This window comes from Gobius niger (assembly GCF_951799975.1).
Source record: "Gobius niger genome assembly, chromosome: 1".
In the NCBI taxonomy this organism is placed as follows: Eukaryota; Metazoa; Chordata; class Actinopteri; order Gobiiformes; family Gobiidae; genus Gobius; species Gobius niger.
In genome coordinates this window covers 42,389,876-42,407,704 of record NC_136852.1, presented here as the reverse complement: position 1 = coordinate 42,407,704, position 17,829 = coordinate 42,389,876, and the positions used below count along the sequence as shown (strand labels likewise).

Sequence of the window (17,829 nt, the reverse complement as noted above, 5' to 3'; positions counted from 1 at the left end):
TGGGAACCACCAGGAGCCCCCTCCTTGAGGTTCTCAGGGCCCGCGATGGTTCATACGGCTCTAACATGTCAGAGATGTACTGTGGTGCTAAACCATGAAAAGACTTGTAACAAGTTGATGTGGTTTGAGTTCAGGTCTGAGGCCATGATTACTCTAAGAGTTCTAACCGGATTTTTGGTTTTAGAGAGAGAAACTCAAGGTGGCTACGTTCTAGAATAAAGATGAAGAAAAAAAACAAACATAAAAAGACATTTCCAAACTGTGTTGATAAATGGCTTAAAATGTGCCTGAATCAAGACAATTTACGTAGATTTTGAGCAGGTTTAGACTGTTTCGAAATAAAAGACAATAGATACAGACGGCACATCATGAATCGCACATATATGGTCATGTTTAGCAGATTGATTTCTGTAAAACGTTCAATGTTCATTTGCACCAACAAGTCAACACAGCACGGTTTCTCCGCGCCCTAAAAATGGCTTTGTATTTGTCATATCAGGGTGTGATTCGTCCAGAAAACAGAAGGGCTGAGAGTTACTCAATCACTTTATTGCATAAAAAGCACATTTCAGGCTGTTGAACTTGAAAGTGTGTGTGTGTGTGTGTGTGTGTGTGTGTGTGTGTGTGTGTGTGTGTGTGTGTGTGTGTGTGTGTGTGTGTGTGTGCATGTGTGCGTGTGTCTGTTGCTTGACTTTTTGTACAAACAGAGAGAGCACCGCCCTGTCCTGCATGCTTTAGCGGGACTCAGTAGTGCCCTGACCATTCACAGATAGGCCCGGACTCTACATCTGACTCACTGACAGGCCCACCTTAATGTTCCCATAGGCCCCGGGGCATAAACAGAATCGTAGGGCCCCCAACCCCTCCCTCAGAGCAAACCCTAATCCTAATGCTAACCTATAACCTTTACCCTAAATACCACAAAAACCCTAACCCTGCTACTCCTACATGTATCCCGCTGGGCCAGGTAGGGCGGGCCTACTCCAGGTACACACATAGGAGGACATGAAAATCATCACTTTTTGTTTTATTCCCCCTTAATTCTGATAGGCCCTTGACTATGGTAGGCCCCTGGGCTCCAGCCGCCTGCTAGCCCATTGGTTAAGGTGGCTCTGCTCGCATGGCGTCTTGTCATAACATCTCTGGTGGGAATGGATCTGCCTTGTAACCAGAACTTGTGGCATTGTGGATTATGATTTTTTTTTTTTAAAGGCCTGTGTGTTTTTGGGCTGAATATAAGCCTGCACAGCCCAATTCAATGCGTAATGATCCAGCTTATAGCCTACCCCAAGGCAGATTTAAAAAAGTTTCTTCATTTTATTTATTTATATATTTATTGATAAAAAAAAAAAACCTATTCTGAATATTTTCTGTTTTCTGAACAGTCATAAAAGTACAAATAATTTCAACTATGCCTCGATTAAGGAGAGGTCTCTGTTTCCCACCTGCCCCCTTCTGGCCAGCCCTCACACCTGCGCAAGCAAACTGAGCAGCGCGGCCTGATGACATCATCACACAGCGCTGTTTGTTTTTAGGTCAGGCATGAGCCATGGCACGGGAAATGTGAAGGGAAAATAATCCCAGTGGCCTGAAATAATGAAAGTCTGTTTTGCAAGACTTTTTTTCCAATTATGCTAATTTTGTAATCGTTTAGTGTAATAATCGAAACTGTAATCGAATTTCGCTTAATTGCACAGCCCTACATAGGCCGATGTTACGTGTTCCTTTGTATACTGTATGTGGGAACATGAGCTGTTAAAGCTGAAACCAAACCACGAGCCGCGATTAGCTGCTCACAATAAACTGAAAATGGCACCGTCGAAGAGTTTTCTCCACTTAAGTGTTTAACAATTGCTGTAAACAGAAATCAAAGTGCCATTTCTTATCCTGACAAGGGTTTGGGTTATTGTGGCTCAGAGTGGGCTGAGGCTGAACGCTAACATTAGCATCGAGGACGTTTCTGTGTTTGAGGCTAACGCTAACATTAGCATCGAGGACGTCTCTGTGTTTGAGGCTAACGCTAACATTAGCATCGAGGACGTCTCTGTGTTTGAGGCTAACGCTACCATTAGCATCGAGGACGTCTCTGTGTTTGAGGCTAACGCTACCATTAGCATCGAGGACGTCTCTGTGTTTGAGGCTAACGCTACCATTAGCATCGAGGACGTCTCTGTGTTTGAGGCTAACGCTAACGTTAGCATCGAGGACGTCTCTGCGTTTGAGGCTAACGCTAACATTAGCATCGAGGACGTCTCCGTGTTTGAGGCTAACGCTAACATTAGCATCGAGGACGTCTCCGTGTTTGAGGCTAACGCTAAGATAAGATAAGATGATACTTTATTGATCTCACAGATGGAGAAATTGCATTCGATGAGAGAGCATCCGGCAGCAGCACCCATTCAGTGCGCACCACTCTTTTTTTTCTTTGGTGAAAGATGGTTGTGTCGCGGCCGCCATCTTCACTGTTTTGGTAACATTAGCATCGTAAAATGAAATCAATTGGCCAGCATGTGCATGGACCTTGAACACAAAGTCAATTTTACAATTCTAAACGGCAGAAGCAGGGATAGGGATAAAAGAAACAGAGATGGGGAGGAGAAAAAGAACATGTGTGATGTTGGTCAGCCCTAAGAATAATATGGCAGGTTTGTGAATCCAATCACTGTGGAATAATGATCAGGGAAAACATTTGCATACATTTTCTTTTTGGAAATTTCTTTCAAAGACTGTTTCTCTCCCATTGAGTTGGCACCTGCTCCAACTGGAACATAATTCTCGAACATGAACATAGCCTATGTATGTCCCCACGTGGGCTCTTTCTTTGTGGGGTTTGCACATTCTCTCTAGTGCATGTGGTGGAATGTCCCACCAAATGAATGACTCGCCTGACCAAAGCAGCTCATAAATAAGTCTTTAGACCACTGCTTCTACATACACCGCCACGTTCCTACTTCCTTAATCCCCTTTGGTTTGGTTTTCCTCTGATCACATGAAGCGCTCAGACAGAAAGAAAAAGTCAATGTAGTAAATATGATAATGATTTACTGTGCAGGGTATTCTGGTTTGAGGAAATCGGTGGTGCCAGCGCCAACCTAATTATTTATCAGAAGAAGAAGAGGAAGCGGTACTTTTTACAACTCTTCCACGAAGCGCCACGCTTCCTCATTCCGGATAAATGGAGACAATTTGAGTTCATCTGGCGACAATACACAACGCGCCAAAGTAAAAGGTCGAGAGTCAATGCAAAGTCAACTGGCCAATGGTTTTATTTCACTTTGTTTCTAATTTCTTTACATTTGAGCAGAAAAAACAAGAAAAATAGATGATTACAGAGAGGAAAATCCAGTGTCACGCGCTCTCTTCAGCGCTGCCTTGTGAATCCTCTGAAGCCCTCAAAGGCGCAGAACTCCATCCCGTGCACTCGATTGTGTGAAATGTATCTTTATATTTCAGTTATTGCTTTGCACCTTAAACCGCTGTTTGTTTGCATGTCAACCGTTTGCTCGATTCCACTTTTCATGAGCTTTAGAGACATGAACTATGTGGGAACATGAGCTGTTAAAGCTGAAACCAAACTACGAGCCGCGATTAGCACCGTCGAAGAGTTTTCTCCACTTAAGTGTTTAACAATTGTTGTAAACAGAAATCAAAGTGCCATTTCTTATCCTGACAAGGGTTTGGGTTATTGTGGCTCAGAGTGGGCTGAGGCTGAACGCTAACATTAGCATCGAGGACGTCTCTGCGTTTGAGGCTGAACGCTAACATTAGCATCGAGGACGTCTCTGTGTTTGAGGCTAACACTAACATTAGCATCGAGGACGTCTCTGCGTTTGAGGCTAACGCTAACATTAGCATCGAGGACGTCTCTTATGTTTGAGGCTAAGGCTAACATTAGCATCGAGGACGTCTCTGTGTTTGAGGCTAACACTAGCATTAGCATCGAGGACGTCTCTGTGTTTGAGGCTAACACTAACATTAGCATCGAGGACGTCTCTGTGTTTGAGGCTAACACTAGCATTAGAAGAAGAAGAAGAAGAAGAAGATCTTTATTTATATAGCGCCTTTCACAGACATATAGTCACAAAGCGCTTTACAATTGTACATTCACTCCACACTCGGTGGTGGTAAACTACGTTTGTAGCTTCAGTTTCCCCTGGGGGAGACTGTCAGTGGCTAACACTAGCATTAGCATCGAGGACGTCTCTGTGTTTGAGGCTAACACTAGCATTAGCATCGAGGACGTCTCTGTGTTTGAGGCTAACGCTAACATTAGCATCGAGGACGTCTCTTATGTTTGAGGCTAAGGCTAACATTAGCATCAAGGACGTCTCTGTGTTTGAGGCTGAACGCTAACACTAGCATCGAGGACGTCTCTGCGTTTGAGGCTGAACGCTAACATTAGCATCGAGGACGTCTCTGCGTTTGAGGCTAACGCTAACATTAGCATCGAGGACGTCTCTGCGTTTGAGGCTAACGCTAACATTAGCATCGAGGACGTCTCTGCGTTTGAGGCTAACGCTAACATTAGCATCGAGGACGTCTCTGCGTTTGAGGCTGAACGCTAACATTAGCATCGAGGACGTCTCTGTGTTTGAGGCTAACGCAAACATTAGCATCGAGGACGTCTCTGTGTTTGAGGCTAACGCAAACATTAGCATCGAGGACGTCTCTGTGTTTGAGGCTAACGCTAACATTAGCATCGAGGACGTCTCTGTGTTTGAGGCTAACGCTAACATTAGCATTGAGGACGTCTCTGTGTTTGAGGCTAACGCAAACATTATCATCGAGGACGTCTCTGCGTTTGAGGCTAACGCTAACATTATCATCGAGGACGTCTCTGTGTTTGAGGCTAACACTAACATTATCATCGAGGACGTCTCTGTGTTTGAGGCTAACGCTAACATTATCATCGAGGACGTCTCTGTGTTTGAGGCTAACGCTAACATTATCATCGAGGACGTCTCTGCGTTTGAGGCTAACGCTAACATTATCATCGAGGACGTCTCTGCGTTTGAGTGTAACGTGGATGACTCTGCGTTGTGTTAGTAACAGCCAGGAGACGGGGTTGTTTTAAAAGGGGTCTTTAGTGATCTGTGCAACACACAAAACGGCTGGTCAGCCTTGAACCTGGGACACCAACACTCGTAGCAGCTAGTGGGGGGTGCACGTTATAAACCGTTAGTAGTCCTTCAACAAGTAATCAAATAAAAATGTACCTTACCTCGGCTGCGCATTGACAGAACGGCGCTGAGCTCACATCGTCCCCAACGTTTATAGAATTTGACGCCACTAGAGGGCGCTGCCCCACGATTAACACCAGTATCAAGTGGAATACAATACTTTTAACTGTTACATGAGGCTAGCGCTAACATTAGCATCGGGGACGTCTGTGTTTGTCCAACATGTTTTACATTGAGATGATATTTTAGACTTGAGCAACTCGGGTGGAAGGAGAACTCTTTTAAACACAACCTGCACACAGCAGTACAGCTGTGTATCGTCCCATCAGGATGTTTTTTAAAACTAAACTGAGTACCCAACGGGCCGAGTGAAGCGTCTCCGTCCATTGCTGTTGTGGGCGGGTGACCAGCCCCAAACCCAGAACAGATAATACAGAGAATACACAACTCGGCCCAGAAATGTATTACCCAACTGCTAGTATACTCTCTCTGAGGAGAGCTTTTATCCAGGACCTAATGGAGGAAGAAACGATCACAAGACAATGACTAAATCCTCTGAAAAACCAAGCCATTTTCTAATACCAAGGCCAGCATCTGCTCCTACAGCGAACACGCAGGACCTGACTCAGAACAGAAGCTCCAGACCACACACTGCTCCAGCGCTTTTCCACAGGGAGGAGATAGAGTTCACCCTCCCTGGATCCTGTGAGAGCTTTATAATGAGTTCTCCAAAGAGGTGTCAAAGACGGAAAGAGTCCATGACACATTTCTCCTCTGACGGGCTTCACACTTCCACAAAGACGACTGTTGAGAGTAATGTCAATGGTGTTATCAAAGCAGGACTGTGGTAGGTGACGGAACTAGAAGATCAGACAGAGCAGAAGGATCTGACTCCTCCTCCACAGAGGACAGTCCTTAACTGTATGTGGTCCAAAGAAAAGAAAAGCAGGAAGTCCGTCCCAACACAGAGTCTGTCCCCTGTCGCAAACAGAAAAAAGAGACTCCTGTTCACCTTATGCATCGTCAGTCTACTCGCAAAACAGGAATAACTTTTCTTTCCTGGACAAAGGTGAGAGGAAGTCCCAGACTAAAAGTGACTCGAGCACTGTAAAAGCCTGTGAAAAAGTTCTTTAAAGGATTGTGGAACAAAATGTCTGGTAAAGATCGCAAGCTCACTGAGAAGAGAGCTTTTAACCAGATGCTTACGGAGGAGGCAGCGCTCAGAAGGAAAATGAATGCATCCTCTGGCAGACAATACACAACTCGGCCCAGAAACGTATTACCCAACTGCTGTATACACTCTCTGAGGAGAGCTTTAATCCAGGACGGAGGAAGATTGGTAAGATCTGTTCTTCCCTGGACAAAGGTGACATGAAGACCCCTCCCACTCAGAAGTCACAGACTAAAAGTGAGTCGAGCAGTGGAAAAAGTTCTGTAAAGAATTTCTTTACTTGGAGCTACTCTTCTGTGGCAACCTTCACATTATGTTCCTCTTTACATCGCGCTGCCTTGTCTTCCACTTTAGAATCGACGTCAAATTGAAAACAAAAGCGAAATTGCCTTGAAAAGTCTGTTTGATCGTCGGTTACGCACGGGCTTACTTTGATACAGTAGATCAACATGCACACACCTAACAACAAACAGTTTTCCATAAATAAACCACACTTGCCTTCAAGTGCCACACCAGGTCTGATCTGAATTTTAAGGAGACATTTCCATCTTGTGTCAGTGTTTACCTCCTGATGATGCTCCGTGTGTAGCCACAGCTCAGTCCAAAAGAAAGAAGCGCATTTTACAGGGAGCAGAGGAACTTTTTTTTTTTTTTTCAATTCAGCCGCTCCAAGAATCCTGCAGCTGTAGCTCAAATGTTCCAATACGCTACAGTTTTCTTGCAACTACTGCATAACTCTGCAACTCCTCCACAGCCGATATGACAGTTTCTGATCAATTAAATCCTGTACATCTCGTAACTTTGTGCATTCGAACGGTGTCCAACGCAGGGCTGCTGCCTCTCTTTTCCCGTCCACCTTGGATCTGCAGCGAGTGGCTGCAGCAGCGGAGGGACAGTTTTATCTCTTTAATCTTTATTAAATCTTTATTCATGCATGTTACGCGTGTACAAGAGAACCCCCCCCTCGCAACTCACCGCCTTCCGCAGGTCTGGGGAAAGCATGGGGAGGGGCGGCACCACAACATCACAATGCGAGTCTGTCCACCCCAATGGCTGCTCTGCTTTATGACCACGACACTGGGGGCCGCCATCGCTCCGCCATTGCTGTAGTACCTCCATATCGCCACTAGTCTCCCATTGAAAAGCATTGGAGTTTAGACACCTTAAAAACAACTTCAACACCTGGTTTCAATTTTTTCAACACTAGACTAGGCTAGATATTCCTCCTGAGATAACGCTGGGTTAGTCACAATATATGAAACCAGGCTGGTTTTCGTAATCTCGTTCTTAATGAGGGTCGGACTGTTAGCATTGGAGCAGCGCGAGCTACACGTCACTTAAGGGCCGAGTCTACAGTGAAAATCCCGCCCTTATGCCCTTTTTAGGAACATGCTTCGTCAGAGCTGGGGAGGGGGAGTCTGTAAATCCTCCATGAATTCCCCCACGACCGTGGTCATTATGGTAAACGGGGAGGAGTGAGCAGAAGCTGTCCATTATTTTTGACAGTCTATGGTCCACCCCTCCTGTCCTGCCCACTTTTTGCACCAGGTATGACACGGGCGCCACCCGTCTGCGTACTCGCCTTCTCAACAGCCTGCGCTATGAACCACAAGATCTGGCCCAATATCTCAGTATGTAAAAACGGTCGCCTATTCCTTTAAATTTGTCCCAGTGCTCTAGTAAATGAATAAAGGTTGGAGAGCTTGATTCCAATTTAATAGGATCAGTCTTCTAGCACTGAGACAAATTTAGTAACAGTTTTCTGAGCCGTTACTGGGGGTGCTCCAAAAAGTGCAAGCAGGGTGTCAACAGGGTCAGGGTGTAACTGTGTTCCACAAACATTTAAAAACGTTTGTCCAGTAAGCTGCTATGTTAGGACAGTGTGAGCGAGTGAAGCCGGTCACAAGCTGTGTTCACCCCATGGAACGTTTTGGAGAGTTGAAGCCTGTGCAGAACTTTGGAGCTGTCCATGACGAGCACAGACTGGAGACGAGTGGACGGTGTCTTGAGCTTTGATACAGATGCAGTCGTGTCCTGTTGCCGAGCTTCTTTTCTTCAAGTGAAGGCACGTGTTCCATATCTGACTGCTCATTACATGTTTTAGAAATTGACCCATTCATGTCTGAGCTGAGAGGCTGACGAGGAAAAGATGGGAACATTGATTTAACAAAACTACGGATTTGTAAATATATATATAAAAAAAAACAAATCTGCAGAAAAACAGGAAAAAAATGATCCGACACGCTTCGACATGTCCATTCAATAAAGGACTTTTAACTAAGTCAGAGTGCCTCAGATCATTTTTGTCCTCTGCTCAAAAAAAAATCTGCATTAGCAATTTGATATTTCTGACGCAACCATTTTCTTCTTCTTTTCTTCTTCTTCTTCTTCTTCTTCTTCTTCTTCTTCTTCTTCTTCTTCTTCTTCTTCTTCTTCTTCTTCTTCTTCTTCTTCTTCTTATTTTCTGTATTAACTAGTAAGTCAAGGATTACCAGGCTGTTGATTACATTTGGCTGTAGCTCTGAGGACTGAGTGAAAACCTGCAGTAAAATAACAAACTAGACTCGAGCCACAGCCTGCTTTCTGCCTCTCAGCTTGTGTCCAGTGGGTCGACACCGGCTCGCGCTGACGTGCACGTGGGAGCGCGCGTGCATGTGCACGTACACGCTGCCGTGTGCGCCGCTTGTGTACAAATAGACTCCACCCGAAACTCTTCAGTTCGGGTATTTGGTAGACTTGGTAGTCATTGTGTATAAGATGTCACTATTTACTATTTAATTGTTTATTCCTCACATTTCCTGCCTGTTTGCACCCCCTGAGTGAATCTAACAAGTACATTTCTCCATTGTGAGATCAACAAAGGCAATCATATCTTGTGAATGAAGGAAAGTGCGCGTGGCTTGTCTGTCTGTTCAATACGAAGTCGTTATGTTTCGCTTTTTACCACAGGTTAGCGGAGGATTAGATAAAGCAAGTTTTGAATGTTTAACAGTGCGTGTCTTTCACCTGTCTGGCCGCACACTCGGCTGCAGAGGGAGGCTCAGCACAGGGATGAACAGAGCCCATGTAGGAATGCATCTGTGAGAGCAGATGCATTCCTACATGGGCTCTGTTCATCCTTTTTTCTAGTACTTTTTTGAGTGCACTTGATAAGTGCGTCGGCCCCGTTAAGAAGGCCGTTAAGAGTGGAGCTTTTCGGCACATGTGGCCCCGGGGCTGTTATGACACCGGGTTTCGGTACCCACCCCTACTCCTCAAACGCATCTCTAGTATGGACATTGAATCATCTGATTTCTCTAAAACTACGCAGGGCCTAACACATGACGTAGCCTCAGTGGCCATTTGAGAAGTTTGATTTAGTTTAGTTTAAGTTTAAGTAAAATAAACTTGCCCCTGGATGTATATTGTTGGTTTACTTAGGAATTGGACTCACCGTGCTGGATTACCCTTTGGAAAGTGGATTACTCACCTGGACACTGGAGACAAAGACAAAGTCTGGGCTAGGAGTGGAGGCTGCGCCATATTTATAAGATTCTTATAACCAGACCAGTTTGACAGGTGTGCCAAAGCAGCCCCCTCTTCCTGGTTTACTGTCCCTTATAGACTCTTTAAATCTGCATGTTTGACTCTTTTCTTTTTGTCAATAAAAAAGTTGTAAAACCTCATCTCTTCACTCTGTTATGTTATAAACTAAAACTACAATTTTCACACAAACAATTTTAGATCTTTCCATTGTTGGTTCAAATTAAGAGAGTTGGCCACTGGGTCACTCAAAGGTCAAATACATATTAATATTTACAGAATTTACAGCTGTTTGCTGTGCAAGTGCATGCCCCCTCGGACAAATAAAAAAGAAAAGAAATGCAATAATATATATAAAATGTCCAGATTGTGACTTTTCACAAGTTTTTGATCATCATTTATTTCACTTCTCTTTATCACAGAGCTACCAAAATGTGTGACATAAGGTGTATTGTGTATAATAATAATAATAATAATTAAAAAAAACAAAACAGCAAAAACGAGTTTTTACATTTTTGCAATTTAGTCCCAAACTGACCAAGCAAGGCTCTGGTCCCCCCCTCCCCCCCCTGCAATCCCAGGCGCCCTCAATCCATGATGGCAACCACTGCTTTAGGCCACAGTTTGTGTTATAGATTTAATAAAGTTTGTCTAGTTGCTCTGTGTCACAGACTCAAAAAATATCTGGAACAAATTTGTATCATTAGTAAATGGTCTCATCTTATATAGCACTTTTCCACCTACATTAGGCACTCAAAGCGCTTTACAGCAAGGATCCACTCACCCATTCATACTCTCATTCATACACCAATGTACGCAGACACTGGGGGCAATGTGGGTGAAGTGTCTTGCCCAAGGACACAACGACAGTGTGCACTTTCAGGAGGTGGGAATCGAACCCCTGATCTTCCGATCATGAGACGACCTGCTCTACCATCCATGTAAATGTGACATAAAAAACTAAATAATAGTAAAGTTGCTTCTTTTCCCTGCATTTATCACTTCCACATACTGTACGACATACTGGTGAACACTGGGAAGCCTTCATGTCTTCATCCTCACAGGCTTTAGATCACAGCACCACAACAGGTCAGGACGCTTCCCTTTAACACAACTGTGGCAAAAGAAACTGCACCTTCTTCTTTGTGCGTATCAAAGAATTTTGTACGATAGTGTTTCTATAGGTATTCACAACAGAATTCAAAAATGGATCAGCTCTGGCATGTGGCGCTGCACTCGGAATTCAATTCGTGGATTGGCAGAAATGATCGTGGTTGCGTATAGACAACAGCATCGCCTCTTACCCCAAACAGAGATACTCCAAAGACGTCTCAGAGAGATGACGTGACCAGACGGTGTATCACGATTCTGCCATTCTAAATTAAACTTGTCTTCTCACGATAAAACTCTGATGAAACGGACGCTCTTCCACCCAACTACATGCCACGACGTTCATATTACTGCGATGGATTATAATAGGGGTGGGACTTTAACGCGTTCATTTCGATTAATTAATTACGAAGATTTTAACACGTTATTTTTTTTAACACAATTAAGCGTATTTCTTCCGATTCCCCCCTCAGGCTGGAACTCCCCTTTCTATTTGCGTGTTTCTGGTACGCCCGTATATCTGACGCACATCCGCCCACAACAGCGATGGACGGAGACGCTGTACTGCTGTGTGCAGGATGTGCAAAAAAGAGTTCTCCTTCCACCGTAGTTACTCAAGTCTAAAATACCATAAACAGAGACGTCCTCGATGCTAATGTTAGCGTTAGCCTCAAACACAGAGACGTCCTCGATGCTAATGTTAGCGTTAGCCTCAAACGCAGAGACGTCCTCGATGCTAATGTTAGCGTTAGCCTCAAACACAGAGACGTCCTCGATGCTAATGTTAGCGTTAGCCTCAAACGCAGAGACGTCCTCGATGCTAATGTTAGCGTTAGCCTCAAACACAGAGAAGTCCTCGATGCTAATGTTAGCGTTAGCCTCAAACGCAGAGACGTCCTCGATGCTAATGTTAGCGTTAGCCTCAAACGCAGAGACGTCCTCGATGCTAATGTTAGCGTTAGCCTCAAACGCAGAGACGTCCTCGATGCTAATGTTAGCGTTAGCCTCAAACGCAGAGACGTCCTCGATGCTAATGTTAGCGTTAGCCTCAAACACAGAGACGTCCTCGATGCTAATGTTAGCGTTAGCCTCAAACGCAGAGACGTCCTCGATGCTAATGTTAGCGTTAGCCTCAAACGCAGAGACGTCCTCGATGCTAATGTTAGCGTTAGCCTCAAACGCAGAGACGTCCTCGATGCTAATGCTAGCGTTAGCCTCAAACACAGAGACGTCCTCGATGCTAATGTTAGCGTTAGCCTCAAACGCAGAGACGTCCTCGATGCTAATGTTAGCGTTAGCCTCAAACACAGAGACGTCCTCGATGCTAGTGTTAGCGTTAGCCTCAAACGCAGAGACGTCCTCGATGCTAATGTTAGCGTTAGCCTCAAACACAGAGACGTCCTCGATGCTAGTGTTAGCGTTAGCCTCAAACACAGAGACGTCCTCGATGCTAATGTTAGCGTTAGCCTCAAACACAGAGACGTCCTCGATGCTAATGTTAGCGTTAGCCTCAAACGGAGAGACGTCCTCGATGCTAATGTTAGTGTTAGCCTCAAACGCAGAGACGTCCTCGATGCTAATGTTAGCGTTAGCCTCAAACGCAGAGACGTCCTCAATGCTAGTGTTAGCGTTAGCCTCAAACACAGAGACGTCCTCGATGCTAATCTTAGCATTAGCCTCAAAGAAACACTCCAGCCACGCCCACTCTGAGCCACAATAACCCTAACCCTTGTCAACCATTTTTAAACACTTAAAGGTGCTGTTTTATGGCCCTTTTGCTTTATTTATTTTTACTTTTATATGAATGGCATTATTATTACTGTTTAATGAACTCCATAAGTTACATGAGTGATCAGAGTTCCTAAAACACTTGAAAGCTACATAGCTGTTTATGCACTTTGCTTGAATAACTATACAGATTAACAATAATAAATACATTTGTTGTTGAACTCATGTTTCTATCTAATTATTGAATAATTTAGGTGCAAAAAATGATTGTTTTTGGTTTTAGATTAAAACGTGATAAATTGCGATTAATTAATTACAGACCTGTAATTAACTCGATTAAAATGTTTTTTTTCAAATGTAATCGAGTCCCACCACTAATTACAATATTGTATAATTTTCATATGATGAGGGTAAATTCTGTCCAAAGATTTTGGTGAAGGAACTGAACATGTACGTATAACGTGATTCTTTAGAGCCAGGCAACATTTGAGACAAAGATGAGTTCTTTCAGTTTCCTTATAACTCAACCACTAACTACATTAACACAATGTTTATTAAATGCATCCATCCATCCATCCATTTTTTTCCACTTGTCCGTGGGGGCAGCCGTCCGAGCTGCCCAAATCACATTGGAACAGCCCCTATGGCTCCTCCTGCAGGTGGTGGGTCCACAGGAGGACGGCCTCATGATTATCCGGGCCTGTTGGTCTCTCATAAGGGGTTTCTGAACCGCTCTTTGTCTGACCCGTCACCTACGACCTGTTTGCCCTGGGAGACCCTCCCAGGGGCACGAAGCCCCCGACAACAGAGCTCCCAGGATCATTCGGGTGCTCAAACCCCTCCACCACGTTAAGGTGTCGGTTCCAGGAGGGGTTATTAAATGCAGCCTTTTTAATTTATTATACATGATAATAATATTTCAAAAAGGTTTTACTTACCATAGATGGGCATAAAAGGATATAACCCACAATGCATTGTGTTCACACACAGTTTCCGTAAAATAAAATTTCGGAACAGTCCTTCAAATAACTCCAGTACAAAGTCTTGTTTATTTATGGAAAGCTTATTGGCAAACGGAAAGTACAGGTAAAATGAATTTACGGAGGAAATCCTTCAGAATTTATAGTAAACAGGCCTATATTTTTACAAAAATGTCTTGTGTGTTTGTTCAATTTCAATTCTCTTCTTTTTGCACATGCTGGAAGTGACCAGGCCGCTGACTCGGATCTTTTTTTGTGTGTCTGATCTTCGATCGCTGAAAAAGTACCGCTTTCATGTAAATGATGCTGACTAAGCAGAAGCGACTTCTTATCGAAACCCCAACATGAAGACGCCGCTATTTATACCGCGCTGCAGTTTCCTATAAAAAGAGGCACAAGCTTCAGTTCTGCCTGACCACACCAAGATGTCCTCCAGAAGTCTGCTGTGTCTGACCCTGCTGCTGCTCTGCATCTGCTCGCTCCACGGTAACATGTTCTTTCACTTTGTTTGTAGAGGCACGAGAGACGCTGCAGGGGAAGAGGGAAACTTTAGACATGTAGAGACCACAATTTTAAACTTTTGTTGTAGATTACTGGCATAAATATGAGAAAAATGTATTGTATTTTTTGCGTTTTTATGCATAAAGATACCCTAAATTCTTCATATTTACGCCGACAAAATCTAAACAACATATTAGTTACAAAGACTTGTTTTTTGAAATTCAAAACTCAATAAATCAGACGGTGAATTAGATATTGAAAAACCCCTCTGGAAAAACATTCACAATATTGTTGAGTCCAATACTGGAAAATTTGAATTCTTCAGGTGCTAAATATGTGGAGATGTTGTCGCCAGAATGTGAGAAAGTTTCCCTTGAATTTTCTGGTTTTGGGCCATTTTGGTTTTTGGTATTACCGTCCACCTGGAAATGAAATCACATGTTTAATTATTGCACTGATTCAATGTTTCTCCATAGAGTTATTTGGTCAATTTGAATTTTTCTCAAATTGCATTTTTCTCATGTTAGTGCAACAACATCTCCAGCTCCTTCAGACTCCAAACTTCACAAAATATTGTGATTTTTTCTTTCCGGAGGCATTTAATATAATATAATATAATTTAATATCTAATTCCTGCCTGATATTATATTATGTTATATATAATTTTGGCTATTTTACTTTTTATATGAAACCATAAAATGACAGAAAACTTGCTGTACATATTTTCCCCTCATATTCTGCACTTTACAAAGACAATGTCCCTATTCACCTGCAGCGCCTTTAATGAAAAATGAATTGTGTGTCTTTCCAGTTTATCTTCATCTGAAAGTAAATCATTCATGGCCACATACTGTGTATATATTTTGGAAAGATCCAGGTTTAAATGGTTGTGTTGTGTGTTGTGTTGTGTTGTGTTGTGTGTTGTGTTGTGCAGCGAGGCCGAGGCTGGGCTGTAGGTGCATAACGCCGTTTGCTCGACGGATGCCTCTGAGCTCTATCAAAAAGATCGAGGTCTTCCCTGTGTCCGGGTCCTGTCCCCGCATCCAGATCAGGTACTAGGGTTACTATTACTACTACTATTACTACTACTATTACTACTACTATTACTACTACTACTACTACTACTACTACTATTACTACTACTACTACTACTACTACTACTACTACTACTACTACTACTACTACTACTACTACTACTACTACTACTACTACTATTACTATTACTACTACTATTACTATTGCTACTACTACTACTACTATTACTACTACTACTATTACTACTACTACTATTACTGCTACTACTATTACTACTACTACTATTACTACTACTACTTATACTACTACTACTATTACTACTACTACTACTATTACTACTACTACTTTTACTTGTACTACTACTACTACTACTTAAACTACTACTACTGCTGCTACTACTCCCACTACTTATACTTATAGAGGTGCTCGTCATATATCTGAAATATATTTGTAGCATAGATGTAGAACAGAAATGGATGAAGTTGCTTGCTGTTCAACAGTCTAGGCTGCTTCCCCCGCAGGCTAACAGAAGCTCGTTCATGCTAGCTATTTGGTGTTTTGGAGCCGGCTCCTATATTTAGAAAAATGAAAAAAATGTAGCTTGTGTTATGAGTTGTTGACAAGCCTGTGTTCAATAATGACTTAAAGACGCAAAAAGGTTTCAATGGAAAGTCCATGAGAGCGAGAGACTTCCGGAGCCTGACCCCACTTCCTGTTCCACTTCAGCAGCTAATAACGACGCTACATCCATGTTTTTTACCTCCTATGAGTGGGTAGTACTCACTTACATTTACTCAAGTACAAGTACTTATTAGAGTAATATAATTAATAATAATAATAATATAATTTAGTACTTTTTACTTCTACTTAAGTAATATTGTAATGAAGTATATTTACTCTTACTTGAGTACTTTTTAAAATTACAAAACTTTTTGAATCCTTTTTATGGTATTTTCTTTTGGATTTTCTTTCTCATAATTCATGTCACAACTGAAACATGAATCAGACTTTTACGCTGAGTTACTCAAAGTACTCAAGTAACATTTTCTCCAAGTACTTTTTTTACTTTTACTGGAGTAACTATTTGGCTCACTACTTCTTACTTGTACTTGAGTAAAATCTCTTATTTGAGTAACTATTTTGGCTGTACTTTTACTTGAGTAAGTGTACATCTTTACTCTAACTCTCCTACGTTTATTCAATTAAAAAGTATGATAAAACTACGAAGAAGTACAGGAGCTTCAAAGTACCTAATGACAATGTTGCTGCTTTTATGGGTCTTCTGATTCTACATCTGCTATTTACTACGACTGTGCTATTGGCGCTGTAGTTCCCTCTGTCTTAAATCATATAAACATTTCATTTCTTTCTCACAGAATCACGAGGAAAAATGGGCGAGTGGTTTGTGCTGATCCCAACTGGAAGTGGGTCCAGGAGCTGATCCGGGAAATTCAGCAGTAAGATCTGAGGAACACACAGCTGCATTATACAGGGTCGTGTTTCATTCACAGTTGCTCTAATTGTGATGTATCTGTTTCCACAGAGCTCAGCTGAGCGTCAACCAAATGTGAACAAAAACAAAACCATTTTCGACGAAACTGTGAAGCACCGACTCTGAATTATCCTGAGAATTTGAATGTGACAATGAATAAAATCTTCTACATCGACAAAAGACTTGTGTGTCAGCAAATGCATCTGCTGAGAGTTGGCAGGAAAGTGTTTTACTAAACCTGTTAAAGAGTAGTAATTAGACCTAAAATCAGGACCAAAACAAGGCTGAAATTACTCAACAAAATTTAAAAAATCTTAAAGAGGGGGTATTATGCTTTTTTCAATCACATAGCACCAGTCTATAGCACACTACAATGATGACCAAACCTTCTGTTGGTCTGTAAATGCAGTAAATTAGAATAACTGCCTTGTATAAAATTGCTCTCTCAAAATGGCTGTAGTGAATGTCTTGAAATAGGCCTCTGTCTCTTTAAGAACCTCTGACTCTTTCCGACACGCCCCCTCCACACGCTGTCTGTGGCATCAGTGGGGAGGGGGTTCTGCTGAGGAGCAGTGGTTGGTTACTCGGCTGGTGACGAAAGCTCGGAGGCGTCTCCGGGAGGTGGGGGCGTTCCTAGGAGGACTCAGGTAAACCTATCCCTAAAATGGCCGCCATCAGAGTTTTCACAGATTACTCAAAAATACGTGAATGTGCCAAGGCAACACTTCAGGCATGTTTTTAATGAGGGAGTGACAGAATAACATGATGTAAAGCTTGAAAAAGTCGATTTTGCATAATACCCCCCCCCCCCCCCCTTTAAGAACCAAACATAAAGTGTAATTCTCAATAAGATGGAAAACCTCAGTGATTTTGTGACAAAATTACAAACAGATTTGACCTTCCATCACAACAGAGTCTAATCTCCACTGCATGATTTTCACTCACGCTGATTATTGTTTTACAGTGTGGTCGTGTTCAGGTGTTACTGCACTAAAACCAACCGAACAACTCTATAAAAGGTCGATCAAAATACTTAAAAACTCAAATACCTTTTCACACGTGTGCCCTTCTAGACAAATATGGCTTCCTAAATTTTAAAAATCTTTAGAT

The 17,829-nt window shown here is 42.6% G+C and overlaps 1 protein-coding gene across 1 annotated transcript; it reads left to right on the top strand.

The window, feature by feature from the left end:
- Window positions 1-14,047: 14,047 nt before the first annotated feature.
- On the top strand, window positions 14,048-16,798 carry cxcl13 (chemokine (C-X-C motif) ligand 13; the record flags this gene model as incomplete). The annotated part of the gene is made up of 4 exons (XM_079571481.1): window positions 14,048-14,177; window positions 15,127-15,244; window positions 16,604-16,684; window positions 16,771-16,798. Exons 1-4 carry the CDS (start codon window positions 14,117-14,119, stop codon window positions 16,796-16,798), a joined length of 288 nt encoding a protein of 95 aa, XP_079427607.1. The 5' UTR covers window positions 14,048-14,116.
- Between the last annotated feature and the right edge of the window lie 1,031 nt (window positions 16,799-17,829).